The sequence below is a fragment of the Argentina silus genome (assembly GCF_951799395.1).
Source record: "Argentina silus genome assembly, chromosome: 20".
Lineage (NCBI taxonomy): Eukaryota > Metazoa > Chordata > Actinopteri > Argentiniformes > Argentinidae > Argentina > Argentina silus.
Window position 1 is genome coordinate 2,083,510 of NC_139674.1, and position 23,666 is coordinate 2,107,175.

The following is a 23,666-nucleotide window of genomic DNA, read 5'->3' on the forward strand; positions in this document are numbered from 1 at the left end:
TGCACAGTTCCAATTATCAGTTGGGGCTATCATGCATGGGGGGTAGCCTTACATAGGCCTATTGTATGCTCGTCTACATCATCTCCCCTTCCAATATGTGTGTTGGTCGTGACAGATGCATTTTGCGGTGACACCAAATTACCAAAACAGTCTTTGCACGTGGTTTAGTGGTGTACAGCGCTCTTTAGCGGAAGCAAACTGGGGCCCATAGTCAATGAATATATATACATTTTTCTTCAATTAGTTATAATAACAGGCAATAGCTACTACTAACCACTAGTTTCAGATCCCAAGTACAGTACCATCTCCTGCCATTGTGCCCACTGTTAGCAAGGCAAGCTACACTTCGGCTGACCCTGTGGTGTGTGTCTGTGTGTTTTTCTTGGAGGTTGAGAGCAGAGCAGAACTTCTGCTTGTTGAGGCAACTTTTACATGTGATTTCATCTAACTTCACAAAACAATACAAGGAGCAGTTCATTTTACATGTTTATTGTTCATGTTACGTGATATTGAAACAAAGTTCTTCACTGATAAAAAAATCCCCTTTGTTCAGGAAAATATACAATTTGAATATTAGTTGATCCACAGGACACAGACACTTGGTAGGGCACCGAGCCAGTGCTTCTCTAGGGCGAGGTTACACACAAATAAGGCAGATGCTTTTAAGGAATACATGTCTTAAACCCACTTCCACAACGCCTACTTTACTCTGTCATAAGCATGACACACAACCTCCGTAGTCTTGCCTGTCATTCTTATGACAATGTAAACTAAGCGTTATAACAGGGGTGAGGTAAAGCTTTTCCTGACTTTGTACCTGAGAGATACTGGGGGCATAAAGTTATAGCTTTGAGGGTATAGTTATAAAATCTGCTCCTTAAAGTGTCTGAGCCCCTAATGTCTTGTATCCTGTCTCTGGTCCTTCATTGGAAAATGAGTCCTTTTGAATGTTCAAAAAACAAACTGGAAAAACAGTACACCCAGAAGATCTTCTAAAAATTACAATGTAATCAAAAGTGTTGAATCTAATGCCATTTTATAGGGTAGATGCTGTTAAAAGTTTGTTTTCAGATTGTGTACAGTATGCCACAGAATTTCTCATGCAATGGTGTTTTCTTTTCTCCAATGCACTGTAGCTTGACATCACATTCTTAAGGCTCTGCAGGGAATTTCACAAAACCGCTCCTATTCTGTGTATAGCACATGTAGAATATGACATGTGGCTTGAATTTCATTGACTTCAAATTGGCATACCCACCCACATGGCAAGCATCAAGTACTAGACAATAAACATCTAAGTCATGCAAGACCTCAATGCTAAGGTTCTACTACTAGCATGTACCATGCAGCGACTGGAGGCCCATGAATCAAACATTAAAACAAACTGTTCATAAATTCATCCAATACCGACTGGGTACTCCAAATAGGTCAATATAAAGACATGAAGAGGGATAGAGCCCAATTTTTGTACAAATGTACAAGCTTCCATAAAGCTTCCATATCATCATACAGCAAAATCTAAAACACTTAATAGTAAAATAACCGTTGCAGAAGGTTTCAGTTAAATCCCTTACAACCCCCACACAAACAATTCAGTGAGTGTACCATATAATAGATTATTTACAAAGCATATACAATTGTCAAAAAAGACCATGTTTGTCATCCAAAACATGCACATAATATACATAAATGTTGTCCACTTTGGCTGGATCCATCTTAACACGCATCTGCTTAGTTACGCTTGAACACCTTTTTAAAAACAGGCACAACATTCTAGGCTCTAAATGCAAACTATCAATGTTGTCATCTGCTCTGCCCAAGACGACGCTAACCCAATGGACTTCTTTCAACAAGGCACAAATTGAATATTTTGCAGGGAACTTATTAATCTTTACAAAAATGACATTTTGAGAGAGGCTGCATTTTGTGGGAGGTTGTAATAATAAGAATAAACACATCCTGCAGTTTAAGCACCAATTAGATTCTGACAAACATAACAACAAGCTGATGACCAAGGCCTCGTTTCTCCATAGCGATGGAACTTAAGCTTTTGAAGAGTTTTAACAATTCATCTTTCCTTGAGAATGACAAAGTAACATTTTTTCCCTAAAAACATCTCATAGAGAAAATGTTTGTAAAATGCATCTTAAAGAGCATCATAAGGGCAGAGGGACATATAATGAATATCAGTCATTGATAGGCTGGAAACGCTGCACTCAGATCAGCTTTCTCTGTTCCAGTTCTTATTTTCACATGAGGAGTTATCCCCAATACTAGAGCAGCCTGGGAGATATTATTTCCACCAACGGCAGGGCATCTAAACACAACAGCGGCAAATGTTGGCTTTCTCAATTCTTGCGTGAACCCATCTGAATGTTAAGCCTATAGGCTAAATTATTATAGATCAAGGCCGGCGGTGGCTATGGGCAGGGGTGGGCTCAGCCCACCCAAACGTGCGTCTTGCCCACCCAATCAAAAGTTTAGCGCTTTTATTTAGCGCTGCCCATAGCCACTGCCGGCCACCACCACCACTCACCCATACAAAATCAATGGCCCTCCCAAGGTGTTGGTTCTGGCGCCCGGGCCTGTTATAGATTAGAATATTAAACAGATTTGGGTTACTTTGATGCTCACAAGATCAATGTGATGGCATCACGTTATGAAAGTTATGAACACATTCATTAAGTCCATGAAACCAAACATCCTCATAACATAACCATATATGTACGTTTCACAACAGAAAGGCATCTGCAGACTTCATCAAAGTAAAGAAAAAAACCCTATGAATTATATTTTTGACTGGCATGTTGTGGGTGTAAAGTGACTCGGGAGGGCAAAATAAAACCTTACAATGGACGTTGCTGCTGTACTAGCGGTCTGAGGCTCTTGTTAAACATTGTTATGATGCACCTATGGTTCAGTTACGTAGCTTCTAATGATGAAATGAGGCCCAGACCTTCTATGTAACAGTAGGTCTATTTCATTTCTAGAATCTTCTGTTTAATGTTATGTTTAACATAATGACTGAAACCGACCACAAACACCACTTATCTGGGCCTACATTTTACTCTTTTTTGTTTTTTACATTTAGCAGACGCTTTCATCCAAAGCGACTTACAACAAGTAAGTTCAAGGAACATTACAGCCAAGAGGTCTTTTGCCTATCAAATTGACATGTTGTTTTTGTAAAATGAAATTGTGTTCTGAGAAATTCTTTCACATATTGGGATGGAAGAAAAACACTCCCATGGAATATTATGAGATGTCTGTGCCAAGTAAAAAAAAATAGAAGAAGCAAACAGTGCTGGTGGACTTCGGTGTCAATTGCAACAAAGTTAAATGGGAAATAATATAGTATTTTGTCGATGATCACCTCTGTAATACCTGTAGTTCCATCATGAAAGGAAGACAATACTTAAACAGCCACATCACTGTAGTTGCATTTGACAGCCAGGTTTACTAAAACTTGAACTTGAATTTCTGTAAGATATGGGCTGGAGTAAAAATCTGATGTAGCCGATCAAAAATCATGATATCAACTGTTGATAACGTTTGTTGCAATAGACCTAGGAGGTGAACGGCCGCATCTTTTTCTATGTGACACATTTGGAATCAAAGTCGTTATAGCAAGACACAAGTCAATAAGAAGGCAAGCAAAGGAAGAAAACCTCCCTAACATTCACATGTCTCTGTGACAATAATACTAAATGCAGTCCCATGTTCAGTGTCAGTCTTTTTGATTGGTATGGCTAAGAACGTTGCCTTATGAGTGTCTTGCAATGTATGTCACAGGCCATATTGTGAGAGTATAAAATAGAAATTAAACCAAAATCTACTTTTCAAAATATTTTTTCCTGTGATCAGACAGGTTCAACTGCTGATATGAAAACATATAGTGACATTGTCTTTTCTTCAAGCCCATTTCTCAAGTATTTGTAGAAAAGTGACAGCTATTCTGCATGGGTGTACAAAAACAGCCTAGGACACACTGGAAGTTAGCAAAGAGGCACTAATTAATAGTCTGAATGACCAAAGTATGAGTCGTATGTGTTAAAATACATTAAAACTTGAAACATATGCTAGAAGTGCTCTTCGTCCATGGAGAACCCCGTCCCTTCAAGTGCGCAGGGTTATCCACCCTTGACATGATGCCATGATGTTTGTCACCAGCAGCTCCCAGATACTCTCTCTTCTCTTTGGGTTCATGGGTTCTCAGTACATTTTCATGGTTTTTCTAATATAAAATAGGGCAGGTGATGGTGTTATATGGTTGACTGCAGCATGCGCCTCCAGTCTCTGCCAGTTTGTCTCCAGTTTCTGACCCTGTAACCTGCACTACTTTTTGCATCCACGTTTGACAACCAACGCGGCATGGCTGATTCTTTAGAACTAAAACAAAAAAACCCTAAAAGAAAACTAATGAGAATAAAATTGTCTGTTTCACTCATAGAATGGAGTCCCCTAGATAATACTTTGTGGAAAGGGGTGGGGTTTGAGAAGCGGAGACCGTCCTCTCGTGGTGCACTGATAGGCTCAGTCTGTGGGTTCTTTTTTTGTGGGGGAACCCCTCGGGCACAGTAGCCCGACCCCAGAAGCTTGGGGGTGGTGGGGGGGGATGGCTGGGGAGTTGGAGGTCAGTGTTTGGGGGTGGGGGGAGCGGTCCTCTGGGTCTATGCTGGAGGGAGGCTTAGTGACCACCGGAGCCGGGGTTGTGGATCCAGTCCAGCACGATGAGCGACAGACTGCCAATCATGAACACGACCCCTACCACCAGGAAGATAGCCGCCTGGGAGACAATCAGAGACAAAAAAGCAACATGACAGGAGGTGACATTAAGTACATATTGTCAATGCTTTCAATAATGTTTTATGGCAAACATGGATTATATGGATGTGTTACATGGATGTGTAATGCTACATTTCAACATTGTCGTCTCCTAGGGAAAAGGCAGTGGGAGAGTGTTTTTATGCAAATTACAGGTTGCATTGTCTTTATCTGTGCAAGTCAGGGCTTGTTCGAGTAATGGTGTGTGTGTGTGTGTGTGTGTGTGTGTGCGTGCCCTTGTTCCTCTCCACACTTACTGAGATCTTCTGTGGGGAGCGAAGCGGCACAGACTTGACCAGCCTTAGATAGAAGGCAGCAGGCAGGATGAAGATGAGCATGGTGGCTGCAGATGAGCCTGTTGGAAGAGGAGGAGGAGGGAGGACAAGCATGTTAACTAAGGTTATGTATCAAATGGCACCCTATTCCTTATGTGGCTCTGGAAGCGTGCTACATATGAGTTCTTTTTTTAGATTTGACCAAGGCCCTTTAAGACAGGGGGGAAGTGTCCCCCGACCATAATTGAGCCATAGGGCAAGCCTCTTCTTTTTTGCTGCGTCCTAATTCTCCAGCCATTTTGTGAAGTGAACACTTGTGAATGACCCCAAGTGGACCTAAAAAGCAGTTTCCACTAAATCTTTCACACCATTTCTTTTAAATCCATGTGGAGACATTCAGAAGTCCACGCTTCAAGAAAAGGGTGGAAAGATGGGACTCACTAGCATTTGTGTGTGTGTGTGTGTGTGTGTGTGTGTGTGTGCATGCATGTGGAGGATGAGGCGGACTCACCAATGAAGCCGAAGATGTCTCGGATGGTGGGGACGAAGATGACCAGCATGTTGTTAAAGAAGAGGATAAAGGCGGCGATGAGGAGGTGGCGCACCCAGCTGAACTCTCGTCCGCTGAACATCAGCGTGTTGATGGAGGAACGGATCTAAAACACAACGCAAACCTCTTCACAACCTCTTCTTGCCACAAGCAACATTCAAAAAGGTCTTGACTGACCCCGGTGGGCAATTTGTGAGCAGAAATTAAAAAGTGTACATAAAACATAAAACAAAATGAAAAATTTTTTGCAAAGTGAGTAAAAGTAACTTGGAACACAAACTGTTCAAATAAATCTGGATTTCTTAAAGGTTTATACTAACCCTAACCCTCAGCAGGATTATAGTTTACATGTGACCTATGAAGTTTTATGGAATTTATGGCAATACAATGTCAGTTATAAACCTTATAGAAATTCTCTTTCACGCGCACGCACTCACTTTGTCACTCCATCACGCACGCACGCACGGTCAAACAAGAGTCGACAACAATAGAGTCAGTCATGTCTGCTAGCTAGCCTAATTCACACAGATGGCTGCAGACTCAAGTGTGTCAACTGCAATGGGTGAGACCACAGTGAGAGTCAGTCAGTAAGGCCACCAGCTAAGAGGCTGAGCATTCTCCCAGCTCAAGGCACCCAGTTAAAACCTCACTGGGTGAAAGGTCGCTGAGTATGAGGTGAAAAGGAGGATGGCCATGAGGGGAAAGGTTTAAAAAGGGAGGGGCATGAGGCACCCATTCAAAAAGGAAGGAGGATTAACTGCAACGGCATCCGGGGGGTGCAGTTCAAATCTTACCGTTTGCTCTGTTAGATGGTGAGATACCATTGCCTCTTAACAACTGAGAGAGCTTTTAAACTGAGCTCTTTTTGATTTGACTTTATGTTGTTGTAGTCCTTTTGTAGTTTTGTAATGTGATTGTCTGTTATTGTTTGTTAATGTCTTTTTTTTTTTTTTATGTTGACCCCAAGGTGGAAGTTATTGGGGAACTAAATAAAGAATCAAATCATTAAGAAAAAGATAGCACAAGCGATGGAAGAGATTTGCATCCAGATAACTTGGAGACAGTGAAAAAGTAGGTAGCTAGACTAGATTTTCTCCATGGTTGGCCTTGATTAAGATGACATAGATGTAGAGGTAGACCTGCTACTAAAAAAAGTGCCAAAAAAGTGTCACTATCCACTATCCACTCTGCCCAACCTGATAATATTTGTGCTCCTCTTTTGGCGGCCATTGTGTAATTTGGTTCGGTGGAAACCTTCCGCCTCAGCGCGACATTTCTCCCACCCGGCCGCCAAGGCTCCAAACTATTCAACGCCAAACAGAGACTCCGGACGTAGCCTTTGGAGTGGGACCGTGTGATATTTGCCCCCCCCTGTCGTTCCTCGTCTGACAGCTCCCACTGGGGTGAGACATGTGGCAGAGTGCCTCCACTAGCTGGCAGCCTAAACCTACCTGGGTCTATCTGGGACCAACCGGTTAGTGCTGGAGGCCTAGACCTGTCTGGGTCTATCAGCCTAGACCTGCCTGGGTCTATCTGGGACTGACCGGCTAGTGCTGGAGGCCTAGACATGCCTTTGGCTAGACAGATGGGCGTGATTTATGTTCAGCTCTGTAGTATCATTAAGGTGATAGAGTGAAAAGGTAAACTAGGGTGAAGAAAAATAACCACATCTGAACTGTATGCTAAAAAAATAACAATAATAATTGCCTGCCTTGTACATAGAGGCCACAGGATTCACCTTCTCAGAGCTTGTGGCAGACACAACAAACTGCAGCAAGACAACAACCACATTGGAGAGGAAGCTCTGACAGTGGAGACCATTTTCGCTACTGGCTACCACAACCAGACTAGCACCACTTGTAACTACTTTCACTTTTTGTCTGTATTTTAGACTATTTTATATTATATTTGACAGATAGCCTTCAGTATGGACCTGAATTCACAAAACATGCCATTTAAACAAAACAACAATTCTTCTGATCTGAAATGTTTACTTGATTGGGACAGATTAAAATATTGACACATTGAATTAACAAGGGTCAGATGCAATGCACCATAATGCTTTAGACAATTTCTTTCTCTCTCTAGCTCTCTCTCTCTCTCACACCCACCCACCCACCCACACATACAAACACATCGCTGCTCCCTTCTGGTGCCAAGGACAACGGGCTTGAGAGACAAAGCAAACATTAATCTTGTACTGACGGTTTCTGGCATTTCTGCTAAATTAAGGGCAAAGCACTCAAGGGTAGATTTTCTCAAATGTCATGTCTCCATAAATTCAGGACTGGGACAGTTGGCAAAGCCAATGTGACTCAGATTGCTTTCATCTAACCTCTCCTACTGTATATCTCCATAACCATTGTCTCAAAGCTCATGTGACCTTACCTCAACTAATTGTAAATGTCAAGGTAGCACCCATGTGAGCGCTACACATTGGTAGTGTGTGATGTTACTTCCAACCCACAATGGAAAGAGTTTTGAGAACTGGAAAAGCACTAAATACAATCCAAATAACATCATGTTGCTTTGTGGAGGCATAAGTAGCTGTTCTTTTTTTTTTTACCAAAGGTTAGATATGAGAATGGTGAGGGTGCTTGATCTAGCGTTAGACTAACATGGACATGTTGTCGCATATGTCTAGTAACAATTCTGTGCCACTCTTTAATATACATAAAAATGACATACAGTACATATTGGAATTCCATCATATACCCCCTCCCCCCATCCCTGCCTAACATTGATAATAATCAGAATTATGTGGTAATGATGCACTGTGCCCCCCCTCATGTCCCCCCCACTTGAGTAGTCAATGGAAGTGCACTGTCACTCTCTCCCTCCATCTCTATCTCTTTCTCTCTCTCCCTCTGAAGGGGAGGTCAGGGTGAGTGTTTTTCCACCGTCTGCTCAGGGCTTATCTCCTGTAAACTTCCACTGGGGGAGTGTGGGATTCTCTCTCGCATTCCCTTGACCAAAAAAAAGCTCACTCCCACAGTGAGGGCTGAGAGTGTGTGTGTGTGTGTGTGTGTGTGTGTGTATGTGTGTGTGTCTGTGCGCGTGCATGTGTTTATGTGCGTGTGTGTGTGTGTGCGTGGCTTGCTGTGTGTGTGGGAGTATCACTCCAACCAGCAGACAAAGCATTGTGCGTGTGTGTGTGTGAGAGTACCACACCACACCAGCCTTTAGACACATCCGCATCCCCCACCCTGACCCACATCCCTAGTACTTTCTCGCTCTCATTTCACAGTGCTCTTCCCTGTCCTCTGCTGCCCTCTGCTGGTGGTTTAGTGTAACAACGCTACCCACTTCAAAAGAGGTGGAACTATGTTCACCTATCTCTCTTCCCTTGACTCTTGAGAGACTCTTCACCATGAACCCCAGTCCCTTATCCACCCTAAACTCTCTCTTGCATGACAAAACCACATCCCTTTCTCACCTCTGCCCCATGCCCATCAACACTGTTCCTTTTAATCACAACCACAAACCAGTGCATACATAGGAGAGCATGACACTTCCTGCGACCCCGGGCTGCTTATGGGCTCACTGTGTCAGGAGAGGGCCAACCTAAATATAGCGCACGGCCATATAGGGGGACGGCCATGGATGTCCCACGACACACTCTCACTCTGTGACTAAGAGGCCTTGGCTTATTAAACCCTTACTTTACCAGGTTAGTGACAACGGCCTGGGGGAAGAGTTGCAGGAGAGAGCAAAGGGGATCGATGAGCCAACTGAAGGCTGGGGATGATGAGGTGGCCATCATAGTATTTAGCCAGGACATCTGCATTAACATGACTACTCTTGCAAAGTGCCATGGGATCTTAAATTACCACAGAGGGTCAGGACATGGGTGAGAAAGAGGGAAGAAGGAAAGAGACAGAGGGGAATGCAGTATGAAGAGCTGAGTGGGAAAAGTGAGGGCAGGAGAGGTGGAGGGGAATTAAATGCTTAATACTGTATCCTTTGCCGCCCTAGCTAAAAAAGAGATTATTCACTGCAGTCTAATTTAACACTGCTTCTCATATGTAGTGGCTGTGTGTGTGTCAGGTTAAAGAGCCAGAATATGGCCACCAATAGATGGTGACATCATAAGGGGAATGCTTCGAGGTGTAACTGTTCAGAACCTGTATGTGGTGTGGTTTTGTGTGTGTGTATGTGTTTGTTAAACAGTATGATTATGATAGGGGTGGGGTAGCTAAAAACCTAGGTCTGTTTTTATTTGGGGCTTAGGGATTTGGACCGACGGCACTACTGTAGTAAAGCTCCAATAATGAGTCAAGTGGCTTTACTGCAGAACTAAGTGTACTTGACCAAATCAACACAGACACAGGCTCAGCAAAAACACAAAACACAGACTGTCTATTGCATACTCATGTTATTCACAAAGTCTTGGCTAATCTGGGTAGAATGACATAAGGGGCGATGTGTAATTCTGATACCATTCCATATGTGAGCATTGTGCAGAAGTGTTCGTGTGTGTAAGAGGAATGGAGAGAGAGAGGAGTTGTTTTAATGTCAATAAACCTGGTTTTAACATGTCTCGAGGGTATTTGTATTGATATGAGTGGTTGTACTTACAGGGAACAGAACGATGGGCACAGTTAGTGTGACAGCGGTCAGGACAGCCAGACGCACCAGCAGCAGCATGGTGTCAAACTTATACACCTTAGTGAATGTGTGGAGCAACTCCGCCTCAACGTTGTCTGTGGTGTGGGAGAAAGAGAGGACATGCTCAGTCACACACACCTCCACCTTCATTTTATCCAACTGGCTAACACTTTACATTCAGTTGTTCTATACCTGTGTAGTTACGCTGTAATTACTCAAGTAACAACTTTGTATCAACATGTTGTGACATAGTACTTTACAAATTAGGGTTAGGAACAGTGCTGTGATATTATACAATGGAGGAGAACATTTGTTTTTGTTTCGTTATTAAACCAGCGATAGCTTATTTGACTTGTGTAATAACATAAAACCGCTGAACTCGCCTACTACATGGTTGTGAGCTGTGATTGCAAGATGTAACCTGCGTCAATCTGGTTTCAAATGCTTTCAATGTTGTTTTCTTACTATAGAAGGTGAGGTAGCCAAACAGCGCTGAGAGTGAGTACATGAGCAGCATGGCCAAGATAGACAGGTTGGACACGTTCTGCATCTTCTTCCGAGAGCGACTGAGGAGACACACACGTGTAGAGACATGAGACATGAGAATCACAGTGAGACAGGAAAGCGTAGCTGTGTGTGCGTATGTTGCTTCTTATATCGATATTATTGTGGTTGTATTGACTCACTCTTTGAGCTCACTGTAAATGGGTAAGACTTCAGGATGGCACACAAAGGCAAACGCCAGGATGGGAACTGTATACGCAGTCTGAAATGAGAGGAAAAGGATAAGAGATGGATAAACAAACACATGTGCACACACAAGACACACAGGTGCACACAAACACACCTTTTAACTCCGACCATGTGTTTCCAGCAGGGATTGGACCCAAGTCCCACACACCCTCTCCTTAACCACCCACCCAACCAAACACACACACACACACACACACACACACACACACACACACACACACACACACACACACACACACACACACACACACACACACACACACACACACACCTCTTCAAACCCACCTGTGAGTTGAACACAAAGTACTTGGGCGTGCACATCTCCTCTTCGTCCGGGTGAGGCTCGTAGTGGACTCCTGTGGTGTGAGGGCCGGTGTGGCCAGCAGACGCAGGGGACATGTCGGCGCGGGAGAAATCCATGAGGGTGGTGTTGTGTAAAGAGTAGGGCCCGAGCGCCTCGGAGCCATTCATACTGAGGTTGGAGGAGTGGTCGAAGAAGAACGGGAGGGGGCAAGGCAGGTGGGTCTTCTTATAGATCAGCTGGGAGGGAGGGAGGGAGGGAGGGAGGGAGGAGTGGGGTAGATTAGCAAGCAAGACATTGATTGATTGATTGATTGATTTTTTAATATTAGATAATGAATGATACAGCCAGAATGTAACATCACAGATTTTGTTTTAAATTTAATTTAATTTATTGTACCAGGTAGGTTAATGAGAAATGTGTGATTAATATCTCATATTGAAGTATGTGCGGTATTTTGAGACACACTTGTGATTACTTAAGATGACTTACATGTACATTTCATTATTGTTTTATTTAGCTACTGTTGTCAGCGGATCATTTCGTATTCCCCTAGGGGCTGAAATGGAGAACACCACCATGCTAACTGAGCAGTCTTAGTATAAAGGAGGCAAATTAAACTTACCACTCCCAGGAAAAACACCATGCAGGCCAGGGAGAACCCACTGGTGTAGCCTAGATAGCCTAGAGAGACACACAAGTACAGATCAGAGGAGGAAACACCCCCCCGCACACACACTAGCTCTCTCTCTCTTTCTCATGCATGCATGCACACTGACTCACTCACACACTCACACACACACAGACACACGCTCATACTCACACACACACACACACCATACCCAGGTTTTTGAGGAGGGACAGGGGCAGGATGATCCCGATGGACACAAACACTACCAGGTAGTTTCCGTTGAGGTACCATTCACTGTACAGAGAGCAGAGAGAAGACGTCACTCCCAGATCATACACCCATCAATCCATCCATCAATTAAGATATTAAGAAATTTAGGACATACACACGCACGCACGCACTCACACACACACTCACACACATACATACCCATTGCTCGTTTCTAGCCCCATGAATGCCCGGATGACTTCCGGCAGCTCGTACTTTACTATGAAGAGGTAGCTGGACATCGCTGTGTACAAACAAAGACAACAGAACACAACAAGCTGTTACCATGCTGAAACCAACTAGAGCACATCCTCCATACAAACATACACACACACTTACACAGAGTTATTGTTTAAGTCATGCTCCTCTGTGCCAATGCAAATAACAATATGACTAAAATGTAACTGTTTTGCAGTTACTTTACTTACCTCCGATATTCTGAAGGGTTATTGACCCGAATGCAGCCACTTTCCCCGGCCAACCAAAAGCTCGCTCTCCCAACTTCTCATAGATGAGTGAGCCTGCAAAAACAATCACAATATGATGAGGGGGAAAACTTGGCTTGGGTGGGGGCTGGCCAGGGAGGGTTAGGGGACACAGGTTGAGGGATGGCAGGTACAACATGTACAACAATGTAATTACTGTTTTTCTTTTGTTGTAAAATAATGTATTTATTCAGTTTGTTTGATCAATGATGGCGTTGATGATTGATGGTGAATCAGTTGATTGAGTGGACAACAGTGTGGACAAATTCATGAATTCTACCTGCAACCTTTTTAAATACTAATAAAAAATAAAATAAAATACAATGTCATGAGAACAGTGAAAGAGAATGCAATCCCTGCTGGAGAGAGAGAAAGACAAAGGTGGTAGAGAAACAGGAAATAAAGGGATAGATAGAGAGCAGTCTGAAAAAGAGAGGAAGGAAGGAGATTATGAGATGCTGGTGACTTGATTGACTTTATTTAAAAAATGTTACTCATTCAAACCCTGTATGCAAGATATACCTGGTCCACAGCACATCAAATCATGACAAAAAAACAAACTTCCAATGTGGTCCTCAATGGTGAAACAAACAACATCGAATAAAGTATAATAACAGACAAGACAGAGATTAGGCCGTCCTGCCCTAAAAGTACACATACCTCCTTCTTTAGCAGTCACCAGCAGCAGGTGAACAGAATACAGAGACAAGATGGCCACGCCCAGGAGAAGAATCCTGAAGTAAAATAGAAACCAGTCAGATATTAACATTTTGCTGTAAAATCATACACAAATTGTACAGAAATAAAATCATAACTTTTGACTGTGTCACAGCAAAACAAATGAACATCGCTTGAGCCGAATTAATCGTACCTATGTACGACTTTTGAAAAGAAGCTTAATGTTTCTCTTCATAAGAGGCCTGTCCTAACATCTATATATTGCCACGTCATATGAGAATATCATCTACTGGGTGCCTGCTCAGACTAAATTAAGTGGAGACCAATGCTTGCCACCGCCTAGAAACCAAAATGGTGTATACAGGAAGGAACAGTACATCAGTTTACCAGAGTACATGCCAGGGCTCTTATAACTCAGAGGTAGAACATGTTCAAGGACATCAGTATGTGGGAGTTATTTCGGGGAGGTGGGGGGGTGTATGTATTTCCTGCATCAGACGAATACGAGAGGCACGCAATCTGTCCCAGGGGCCACACAGGACCACACAGGAGTCACCAAGGTGCCACAAACCCAGGGGTCTCCATCTCCAGTCCTGGTCGGCTAGTTCAAGCCTAACTCTAGCACACCTCAGTGAAGATAATGCTTTATAGTTTTGATTGTTTGAAACAAGTGTGTTAGTGAGAAGTTGGAACAAATGCCTGCACACCCAGTAGCTCTCAAGGACAAGCCTGCACTAATACTTCATCCAGCTGTGGATTATTGCTTATACTGGTCCCATCCATTTACAGTTCATGTATCTTGAATCGAAGTGCAGCTGACGACAAATGTGGGGAAGTAGAAGGGATGTTATTTGATGCCACATTCCTGAATGTCAGGGGAGCCCAGAATAGCTGGATGGCATGGAGAGGAAGTCGAGCAGCATATAGTGAGACAGACTTCCTTCCTATAAGCTCCTAAGGACATGGGACCGTCTGTGTACCTTTTCTCTTACAGTAGTTTCCTTTCCTTTCCTCACCAGTAAATCCCTCCATAGTTTAGTCATCCAGTAGAGGAGACAAGGAGGCTGTGGGAGTGTGTGATGTGGTTCAAGGAGTCAATAGAAAGCAGTGAGAAGTTTAACTCATTTAGTGCAGAGGGTTTATAAAGTCGCCAAAATTGTAAAGATTCTAGAGTGCCAAGTGTGACTTTATTAATCAAAAATACATAATTTATGGTGCTTCATTTTGTAGTCAATCAAAATATTGTTGATCGGTAAATACCACATAAAACACATGGCACTATAAGTGGTGAGTGTTCCGGAATTCTTTGGCAGATAGTGAGTTAATGAAAAAAGCCTAAATATTTTTGCTCTGTAAGAATATAAAGTATGTTTGAATTACGTGTTACCAATGATGCAAACACTGAAAAAAGCTTGGCTGCATAAGAGTAGCATAATGATTTACTCATTCAAACCCTGTATGCAAATTAATTGAGTGGTAGACCAGGTGACAAATACTGTTTGTCTTCCATTTCTTTGCACCAGACAAGCTAAATCAAGCACTCAAAGAAATTGAAAGAAAACAAACAATTTTGACCCAGGTCTGCTCCTACATTTTTTAACTATTGAGTAGAATTAATTGGAAATTGCGGGGGGTGCCTATCAGTTTTGACATGTGGGTCACCCTGCTATTTTTGCACCACAACACCATTGTACGATTTAATTTGATGATGGGAAAATGGGATATATTTATGTACAACTGTCTTAATACTGCATTGCATATTTTATTTAATTGAGTGCCAATCAATAATAGAGCCCTACAGGATAATAAGACATGGCTGCCATCAGATTGCCTCCCCTCTCCACCAAGTATGCCATCATCCCCTCATGGATTTAAAATAATCTCAGGATCTGCACTTGATTGAGATTCTGGGGGCAAAGGAGTCAGCATTTGATTCCAGCATTTGGCAGGTGAGCAGTGTGCATTCCATTATCTATTTCTAGATCCGGTTGAAATCCCGCATCCATTTGAAGCACTCCTCTCTATTCTTGGGTAGAATCTGTGTTACTGGTGAAATTCAATGGATGCAAGCGTCTTCCAGCCCCACTTAGCAATGGGTGCACCGTCAGGCCTGACTTAGCTGACTAAACTTGTGCTAACCCCAATCGAATGCTTGAGGCGAATGAGCAAGTACATATCAGACCTGACTCAAATAGTATTTAAAATCCTTTCAAATACTTTAAGCATTGGCTTGAGCTTACTTTGAGTGCCAGGTGGCCTAGGATAGCAGTTCTGGGACCACCAGGCAAACAAAATCAAGCACTGATGAGTATTTAAAATAATTTGAAATGATTAATTATTTGAAATGAATTCAAATACTACTTGAACCCTTGTGCACACAGAATTGGACCTCAAGATCATGACAGCATGCATACACAAAGATTATTCTACAGGCCATAAAAAACCTTCTTCTATATGAGAAGCAACAGACCGAAACCTTGTTATGGCAGCAGACTTCAATCACCTGACTGTAGCTGTAACCAAACATGGAACCTATTCCCTATTGTCTCTATGGCAATGGTTAGCACGCTTACATAAAAAGGATGATGCCCGTGTTGGCCATGGCATAGGACAAACCCAGGATGCCGCTGCCCATGATGGCATTGCTCAGGTTGAAGACGGACATCCCAAAGGAGGTGTGTCCAGGGTGCTGCTCCGAGAGACAGAGAGAGAGAGAGAGAGAGTAGTACAGCTGCACATGAACACATGCCCGCGCACATACACAAACACACACTCTTTCTCTCTCCTCACACACACAGATACACAATTGCTTCCTTCACTCAGAAGGCAAAAATCTATTAAAGTCAGCCCTATGCATTAACTTCAACCTTGACCATTTCCGTAAAACTTCAGATATATGTCTCTGGGCAAGAGACAGTACAGCTACCACACAGTAGTGTCATCGTTCAGTTATCATGTGTTTTTTTACTTACATATTCTTCATGGTACTCCTCGTACTTCTTTTTCTTCATTATCCCGTTAGTAAGGAACTTCTGGCTCTCTGCGTCCTCCTCGTCAAGGAATTGACTGCAGGGACAAAGTCATCAAACTGAAATCTGTGTTCTTTTCAGCTACATTGTGTGAGACTTGTGAGTGGTAGTGGTTATATTTAATTCTCCTGGTTGTGTAGCCTACATCATTGAGTACCTTGGTACATTAACAAATGAAAACATCTAAGGATACAAGTACAATTTGATAACGAAAAGAAATCCCTTATACAACAACACAGTGCTTATTAAACAAATACAGTACTGTATTAGAGTCTATAGTGTCTTCTCATGAGGAAAATCGCCATATAGAGAGACACAACCAGTGGTGGATTAAACATGTCCGTAGCAACTCAACTAGATATGTGTCTCCCCTAAAGATTGATCCCCCGATTATCAAACATTCAAAGCTCCAAGCACAAGGTTTTGACATGATGTCATTATTATTATTATGTATTATATACAGTATATACATATAAATATCACAAATGTCAATCTGTAAACCAACTGCATTTTGCTGTCTTATCGCCAGTCTCCAGAGTCATTTGTAATAGGCTATTCTATCAGTATTTTTGCCATTCTATCTCGCCAGTGTCCAGTGGATCATGTCACATAGTTGGCTACAAAATGAAACACGTTCATAGGTGTCATCACTGCTGTAGCCTTGGACAGTTTTTCAAAGAAACACTCTTGCGCTGAGTTTGTCTGAACTGTGAGTGTAATGGAAAGGTGTGTATTCGAAGGGAAAGACGAGAGATTGCTTATAAACATCTAGGGGGTGGGGGGGAGGCAATAATGCTGAAATGCAGAATCCAACTTTGGTTGGAGGGTGTGGAAGTCCTCTTCCAGGAAAATGTGGCCTTCTGTGAGCGCAAATCTTTCTATTCGTACTATTCACATACTATACTATACTATTCATACTATTCAAACTTAGTTTCAACAGCTTTTTGCGAAATAATAATAAATCAAAAAGGCTAACTTCACATATGTGAGGGAGGCATGTCCTCCCCATCTCTAGTGAAACCTACACCTCTGATTAAATGTATTGGAATAAGTAATTTGACATATAATTTTATATATCAAAGCAGAATGTATGAGAATTAATATATTTTATATGACAATATCTAATTTGGACTGACTCATTTAGTCCTAGACTCCTTAAAGAGGCAATCTGGTACATCTATTTTTTTTTAACTTTCAAATAAATTATATATAGCCATTGATTCTTGAAGAATATAACTTATAAAAGCTTCACAAGCTTAGTTCAACTGTCTTACCCCATCAAAACCCAAAATATAAGATTGTTTTATTCCATTGTTTGTAAACAACGTAATTGTAAACAAACACTGTACAGCTTCAAAACATGGTTAAAACTACAATATTGGTCTTATGGACGGTCAGTCATTGCATCCATAGATCTGTCTATGGATTTGAAAGTGGTTACATTTCGCCAGCCCCATCTCATCTTTTTTTACCAAAAAAAGTGGCTGAGATGCTTTGTTATTGTTTGAATCCCAGATTGCCCCTTTAAAGGGAGGTAGTGTAGGGCTAGTTTTTTATATTCTGTGACCCTACAGCAGTTTTGTGGTGGTGGAAGGTATAGTCTTAAATGCATGTTTAGATACTATTATTCATTTACAGCACAGTTTGTGTTTGTTAACCTTTTTAAAAAAAAATCCAGATCCATTCATTACAACCAGCCATCAGAAATACTGTAAAATACAATACCATTCACTTTATTATGCAAAGGTCTTCAACAGATGTAAGTTGTATGAGGGTGGAATGCCTCGACTCATGACTTCAATGTCACGGAATACATTTCGTCTGCCCCTCTCAAATATACAATAAAAAAGGAAATTAAATGTCTGACCTGTTGATGGTGGCCTTTTCAGAGTCTATAGGTTCTGAGAAGCGATCATCCAGGCTGTCTGTGCTGTCATCGTCAGCCTCTGTGCTGACTTTCTTTAGCTCCATGCGGTCCATCGCTCCTGGCTAATAGTGGTCCTTTGGAGGGAACGAAGGTCACAGTTCAAAGCAGAGTGGTCCTCACTATGTTGTATGCGCTTTATTGGCCTCAAGCAGGGACAACTACCTGCAATCACAGCAAAGAGAAGAGGACATAGTTAGGTTAGACAAACGTTAAGAGAGCATAATGAGAGCTGAAGTGTTGGGCAGCCATCAATTTGAAACAGATACAACATATTGAAATGTTTCACTTGAAATGGATCAATGAACGAACTAAAACTGGATCAGATCAACTGTACAGTATTAATACTATGGCGATGAGGGATCCTATGATGGATCTAAGGTCCCTATTCAATTAAGTGCAGATAAAAGCCACTGTCACTGTTTACGCTGTATTTCAGACAGTTGTTGATTTCAGAAATACCCAATGACCAAACTCATGACAATGTGCCCAAGAGGAACATCTGGTGTAAGATTACAAAGTTTACAGTCCCACGAAAGGGTCATGGCCACAAGTATTCACTTATTTAACTATGTACCAATCTGCTAGGCTTGAACAAAGAATTTGCTACTGTTATTCTTAGAGGACACATGATGGCCTTGGCAAAGGCTTCTTCAAAGGGAGGAAGAGGTGTCATTCTACACAAGACTAAGAACTTATATTTAGATACACTATTGGATACATACTGGAAGAACACGCATTTTAGTTGTTATCTAACAATGGCTTCTCTTATAAACAATATCTCTGCATCACATTTTGGAATCTCAATGTTCCAGGCAGATTTGTTTGGACACTATTGACACTGCTGTGCGAGAGATATCTCAGAGAGATAATGAATCAACCTCCAACTGTATCACTGTTTGCTCATGTAGTGTCTGTCGTCAGCATAGTCATTCTGCTAATTGTTTGCTTGACAGACAGTATAATCCTATATTGTTTACATCTCGTCCCCCGTCCACCCTATTTGTAAACCTTGTAAGCCTAAATTTGATTTCCCTGAAAGGCTAAAAAGCCTGCTGTTGCAACCACGTGTAAATCCGTATGATACTAATGTGTGTGCAAATTTCAGGCAACAATGATTAGCATAACATTATTTATAAGGTGCTTTTCACACATTGCGCTAAAAGCACTCTAAAAAATCATGGTAGGAGCAAAGAAAATACAGTAAGAAAGAAATCTTATTACATTTCAACATTATTCCAACAACAAGTCTGAAGTCAAAAACCATTCCTAAATTCAGATCAAAGATGTGGGACCATGAGACAGGTCTACCAATGTTGCCTCCCCTCTGAGAGTTAAAGCAAGTTACAATGGCTGTTCTGTACTCCAGGTTTAACCCAATTTAATTGAAGGAACCAATGTTATTTAGGTTGACCAACAGGGGGCATACATCCTTATTTCCATCCTATTTGATTTGAACATTTGATTAAAGGCAATTACGTAACAACAAGATGAGGCACTATGGGCAGTGCACAGAGTTCTGCTAAAATGATTTTAACAGCCAATTACCTACAATGCTGTTCTTCCCTCACACAAAGGACTCTTTGACGGGATTGGGTCAAAACAGTTCTCCAGGGCTATTCTCCAACAAGGTCCCCCCCCACTCCCCACTGGAACCACCACACCCCATAGGAAAAACACAACAGTAACGCAACAACCATAGCACACAACTGTGACAAAGTTATAAAGTACAACAACTATGAAGTGCAAATCCACACTCTGATTTGAGTCTACATATTTACACTCTAGCATACAGTTTTGACTGGAACCAGAATATGTGGGCAAAGCAACAACATAATCATGAATGGTCAGCATAAACTCTTCAGAAGTACTGTAAATGTACATCTATATGTGACACTCAAACCTCCAACAGAGGAAGTGGTTGAGAGAGAAATTAGGCCAGTTCTTCCATCATCCTCACATGACTGGTAAAGCAGGGCAGCCATGTTTACAGTCAACAAGCCACTGAACAGCTATGCCCTTAGTTTTGTAACCACTGACGACACACAGAAAACATAAGTTGAAACCAATGGCTTTGAGGACGGTCAGAGGTATTGTCTGGGAATAGCATAGCTCTACAGTCTCTACTGTGGAGAGGCTCTATGTGAACAGGCATGGTGGGCCTACATCATAACACCTTTTTTGTTGTGTGTGTTAATAGATCTCTGTCTTCAAACTGTGCTACACAAATAAAATGCATTATTATTATTATCTGTATCATCATTATTGAGCTACAACTGTACCTCTTGTCTCCCATGTGTGTGTATGTGTGTGGGGGGGAGTGAGAGAGTTTGTGTGTGTGTGTGTGCTACCCTTTGCTTCGATTCCAAATGAACAGGAACCTGCTCAACCAGCCTTCACACCTAGTGTTGCTCATTCACACAGGGGCAATGCTATTTACATTTGGATGTGTGCTTTTCTCATGTCTATTCACATGCAAATATGCGTGTCTCTTGCAGCTATGCCATTTTGGAGACCAAGCCCAGTCCAATCTTGAAATGAAATACGGGCTTTACAGTGCCGTCAAATCACAGATAGAATGAGATGGTAAATTTTCACTGGATGACTTAAGGAAGGACATTGTCAGGGACTCAATCACATTTTCATGCATTGTTCAGTGTGTAGATACCCTGCTTTTGTTTTTGTATCCAAATAGATTAACTGAAAACCCCTATTGAAATGCTAATTGTGTATACTTTTAAATAGAATGTAGAACCTGCTCATGAAAAAACAATAATCCACCAAAATAGAGCAATCATGTGAATGTAAAAACTGTGTGTGTGTGTGTGTGTGTGTCTCTGGTAGCTGCCTCTTCGAATTGTGCGGGTATGCAAAAAGACAACAGCTAATGTCCGACACTGCAAGTCCATTTCGGTGGGTTATATTATTATTATGGAGGATCTTGTTGTTTGGAACACTGAACTGAATTTCGCTGCACTGGCCAGAGGTGGCAGATTTCCAACAAATTTACGCCCTGCTCCTTTAATAAACAAAGATACCACTCTTTCAGACAGGTTTGAGTGCAGAAGGAAAAAAATCACAACATGTGAGTTTGATTTTTAAATGGAAAGATACAACATTAGCTTAAAGATGAGTGTCTAACTCTAACTCATTCTAAGGAATGCATTCTCATGGAATGCGAGCCCAACTTCATTAATGTCATGCTTCTCTTTACGACCCAAACCCTTACCCTAACCCTAACACAACTCTCCCTCTAGGCTGAGAATACGCCAACCAACAAGACAGCAAACGCAGTCACCAAAAGCATGAAGACAAATTCAAAACACCCCTTTCTCTACCCATCAATGCCAAAAGCAAATAAGTGCCACTACCAAGTGTAGTTTCCCAGGAACTGAGTGAAAAAGATACAAAAAGTAGAGGTACTCACTGGCTCAATGACTCCACAAAGGGATTCAGATTTGTTCAAGTATTATTTTAGGGGGGATGAGGACAGCGCTAACAGAGCAGCCGAGAGGAACGGGAGCTGCTGCTTTTTTGTAGACCAGGTGAGAGGAACGCTTTTAAAGTGCAGAGGGAGGACTCACCCTGGCCAATCACAGAGGGAGCCTGAGGCCGACAAACCCCTTCCCCACCCCCTCCACCATGCCTACGTCAACGAGGGGTGGGAGAGAGAGAGGGAGGGATGGAGGGAAAAAGCAACAAGAGAGACTGTGAGGGAGGAGACAAGAGAGACAAACAGAGCGTGGTAGAGAGGGAAGGCAATGAGAGATAGACAGAAATAGAGAGGGGGGGGGGGGCATGCACGCAGACTTCCTAAAAGTGTGGGGCCAAGACTACACAGCCGGTATTATTGCATCAACAGCTGTTTGTACTGCTATGGATGGCCTGTGGAGCATGCACTGGCTTTGGTGCTCGTCCCACTGCCTCCACCCCCCCCTTACCCCCACAGTGACTCAGCTGAGCACCCTAACCCTAACAATGCTAGGGATAACCACCGGGAGGCTGGGACTCCAGCCACCAATCAGAGGCTGTGGCTAACAGAGCCACCAATCAGAGGCTGGGACTAAGAGAGCCAACGTCTGAGTGCAAGGTCACGCTCCCCTGAAGGATACAGTCTTGCCAGACAACCTGATTTTAAAATGACACACATTCTCAATAGAGATGCTACAATCACTCATATCTGTATGATCTGTGTCTGGTTCTGTGTCTCTCAGTTGGTATATCATGATGTTAGTAATGTTTCAATTGTGGTTTGATTCCCGCTGGGACCATATTCACAAAAATGCACTCACAAAACATGTTTTTTTGGATAAAGGTGTCTGCTAAATGGCAGTAGAGGCACTTCAATCACATCCAAGCGCACAAACACACACACACACACACACACACACACACACACACACACAAAATCCACAGAATAATCAAAATATCATTCTAGACCCCCTCACATTGTAAAAAGAACCATTCACGGCACAGAGCAGACTCTCCTGAATCAATGATCCAAATGTGCAACAAATTGTTAGCTGGGACCTAATGATCAACAGCAGAGATGATACAACATAAACACCATCTATACCCATTCCTTTCACTCATAGCAAATGATCCATCACTAAGAACCAAAGTAGTAAAAAAACAACTGGAATACAAAAGAAAATTGCCAATACTCATCCCTTTCACCATTGGTAACCATGCAAACAATCAAATTTACCAACATTATGGCAAGTTAAAAGCAAAAAAAAGCTTATTCAGTCTTCTAACTGTAATGTTAAAAAATATATTATTATTAATATTATATTATTAAAAAAATAACGAATCTGTGATTTGTTAATTCAGTAATGCAATCAGAACTCTATGACTGCAATTTCTACCACAAGGCAAGAGCAATGAATATATAGCCAGGTTAATAGGAATCAATTAAATGTGAATTCTAATGAAATTCTTACTGACCATGCCTGCTATCCAGATCTTCACACAAGCACAGAACAACAAGGACTTCCTCCTATCAGCAGGGGTATTCCTTAAATGGCGTCACACGTCCTAAGTGCACAGGGTTCACACCAAACAGTCTTGTGTCTCTTGAGCCAATCACCTGTGACTGAGGACCTCCTCTTGGCCAATCACAACACATTCCAGCCAGTGGAGGGAAGGGTAGGGGAGTGGAGGGAAGGGGAGAGGAGAGGAGGGGGAAGGTGGCTTTAAGGGGGGGGGGGGGGTCTTGAAACTGACTGAAATAAGCCTGCTCTGGCCTCTGCTCAAACACAGACCTACGCCACCATGTCATTGCAATTCAACACAAAAACTTAAAGGTCCAGTATGTAACATTCAAGCTTTCCAAAAAAAA

General features: G+C 42.2%; 1 protein-coding gene across 1 annotated transcript; it reads right to left on the bottom strand.

Moving 5' to 3' along the window:
* Positions 1-479: 479 nt before the first annotated feature.
* Positions 480-21,844, bottom strand: slc38a4 (solute carrier family 38 member 4). Its single transcript, XM_083691957.1, has 16 exons — positions 21,753-21,844; positions 18,269-18,490; positions 16,345-16,438; positions 15,946-16,061; positions 13,355-13,428; positions 12,638-12,730; positions 12,372-12,453; positions 12,154-12,236; positions 11,937-11,995; positions 11,296-11,550; positions 10,944-11,023; positions 10,723-10,823; positions 10,228-10,352; positions 5,611-5,755; positions 5,082-5,179; positions 480-4,786 (listed from the first exon to the last, which is right to left on the bottom strand). The coding sequence occupies exons 2-16, from the start codon at positions 18,379-18,381 to the stop codon at positions 4,688-4,690; spliced, it is 1,617 nt and encodes a 538-aa protein (XP_083548083.1). The 5' UTR covers positions 18,382-18,490; positions 21,753-21,844; the 3' UTR covers positions 480-4,687.
* Positions 21,845-23,666: the final 1,822 nt, after the last annotated feature.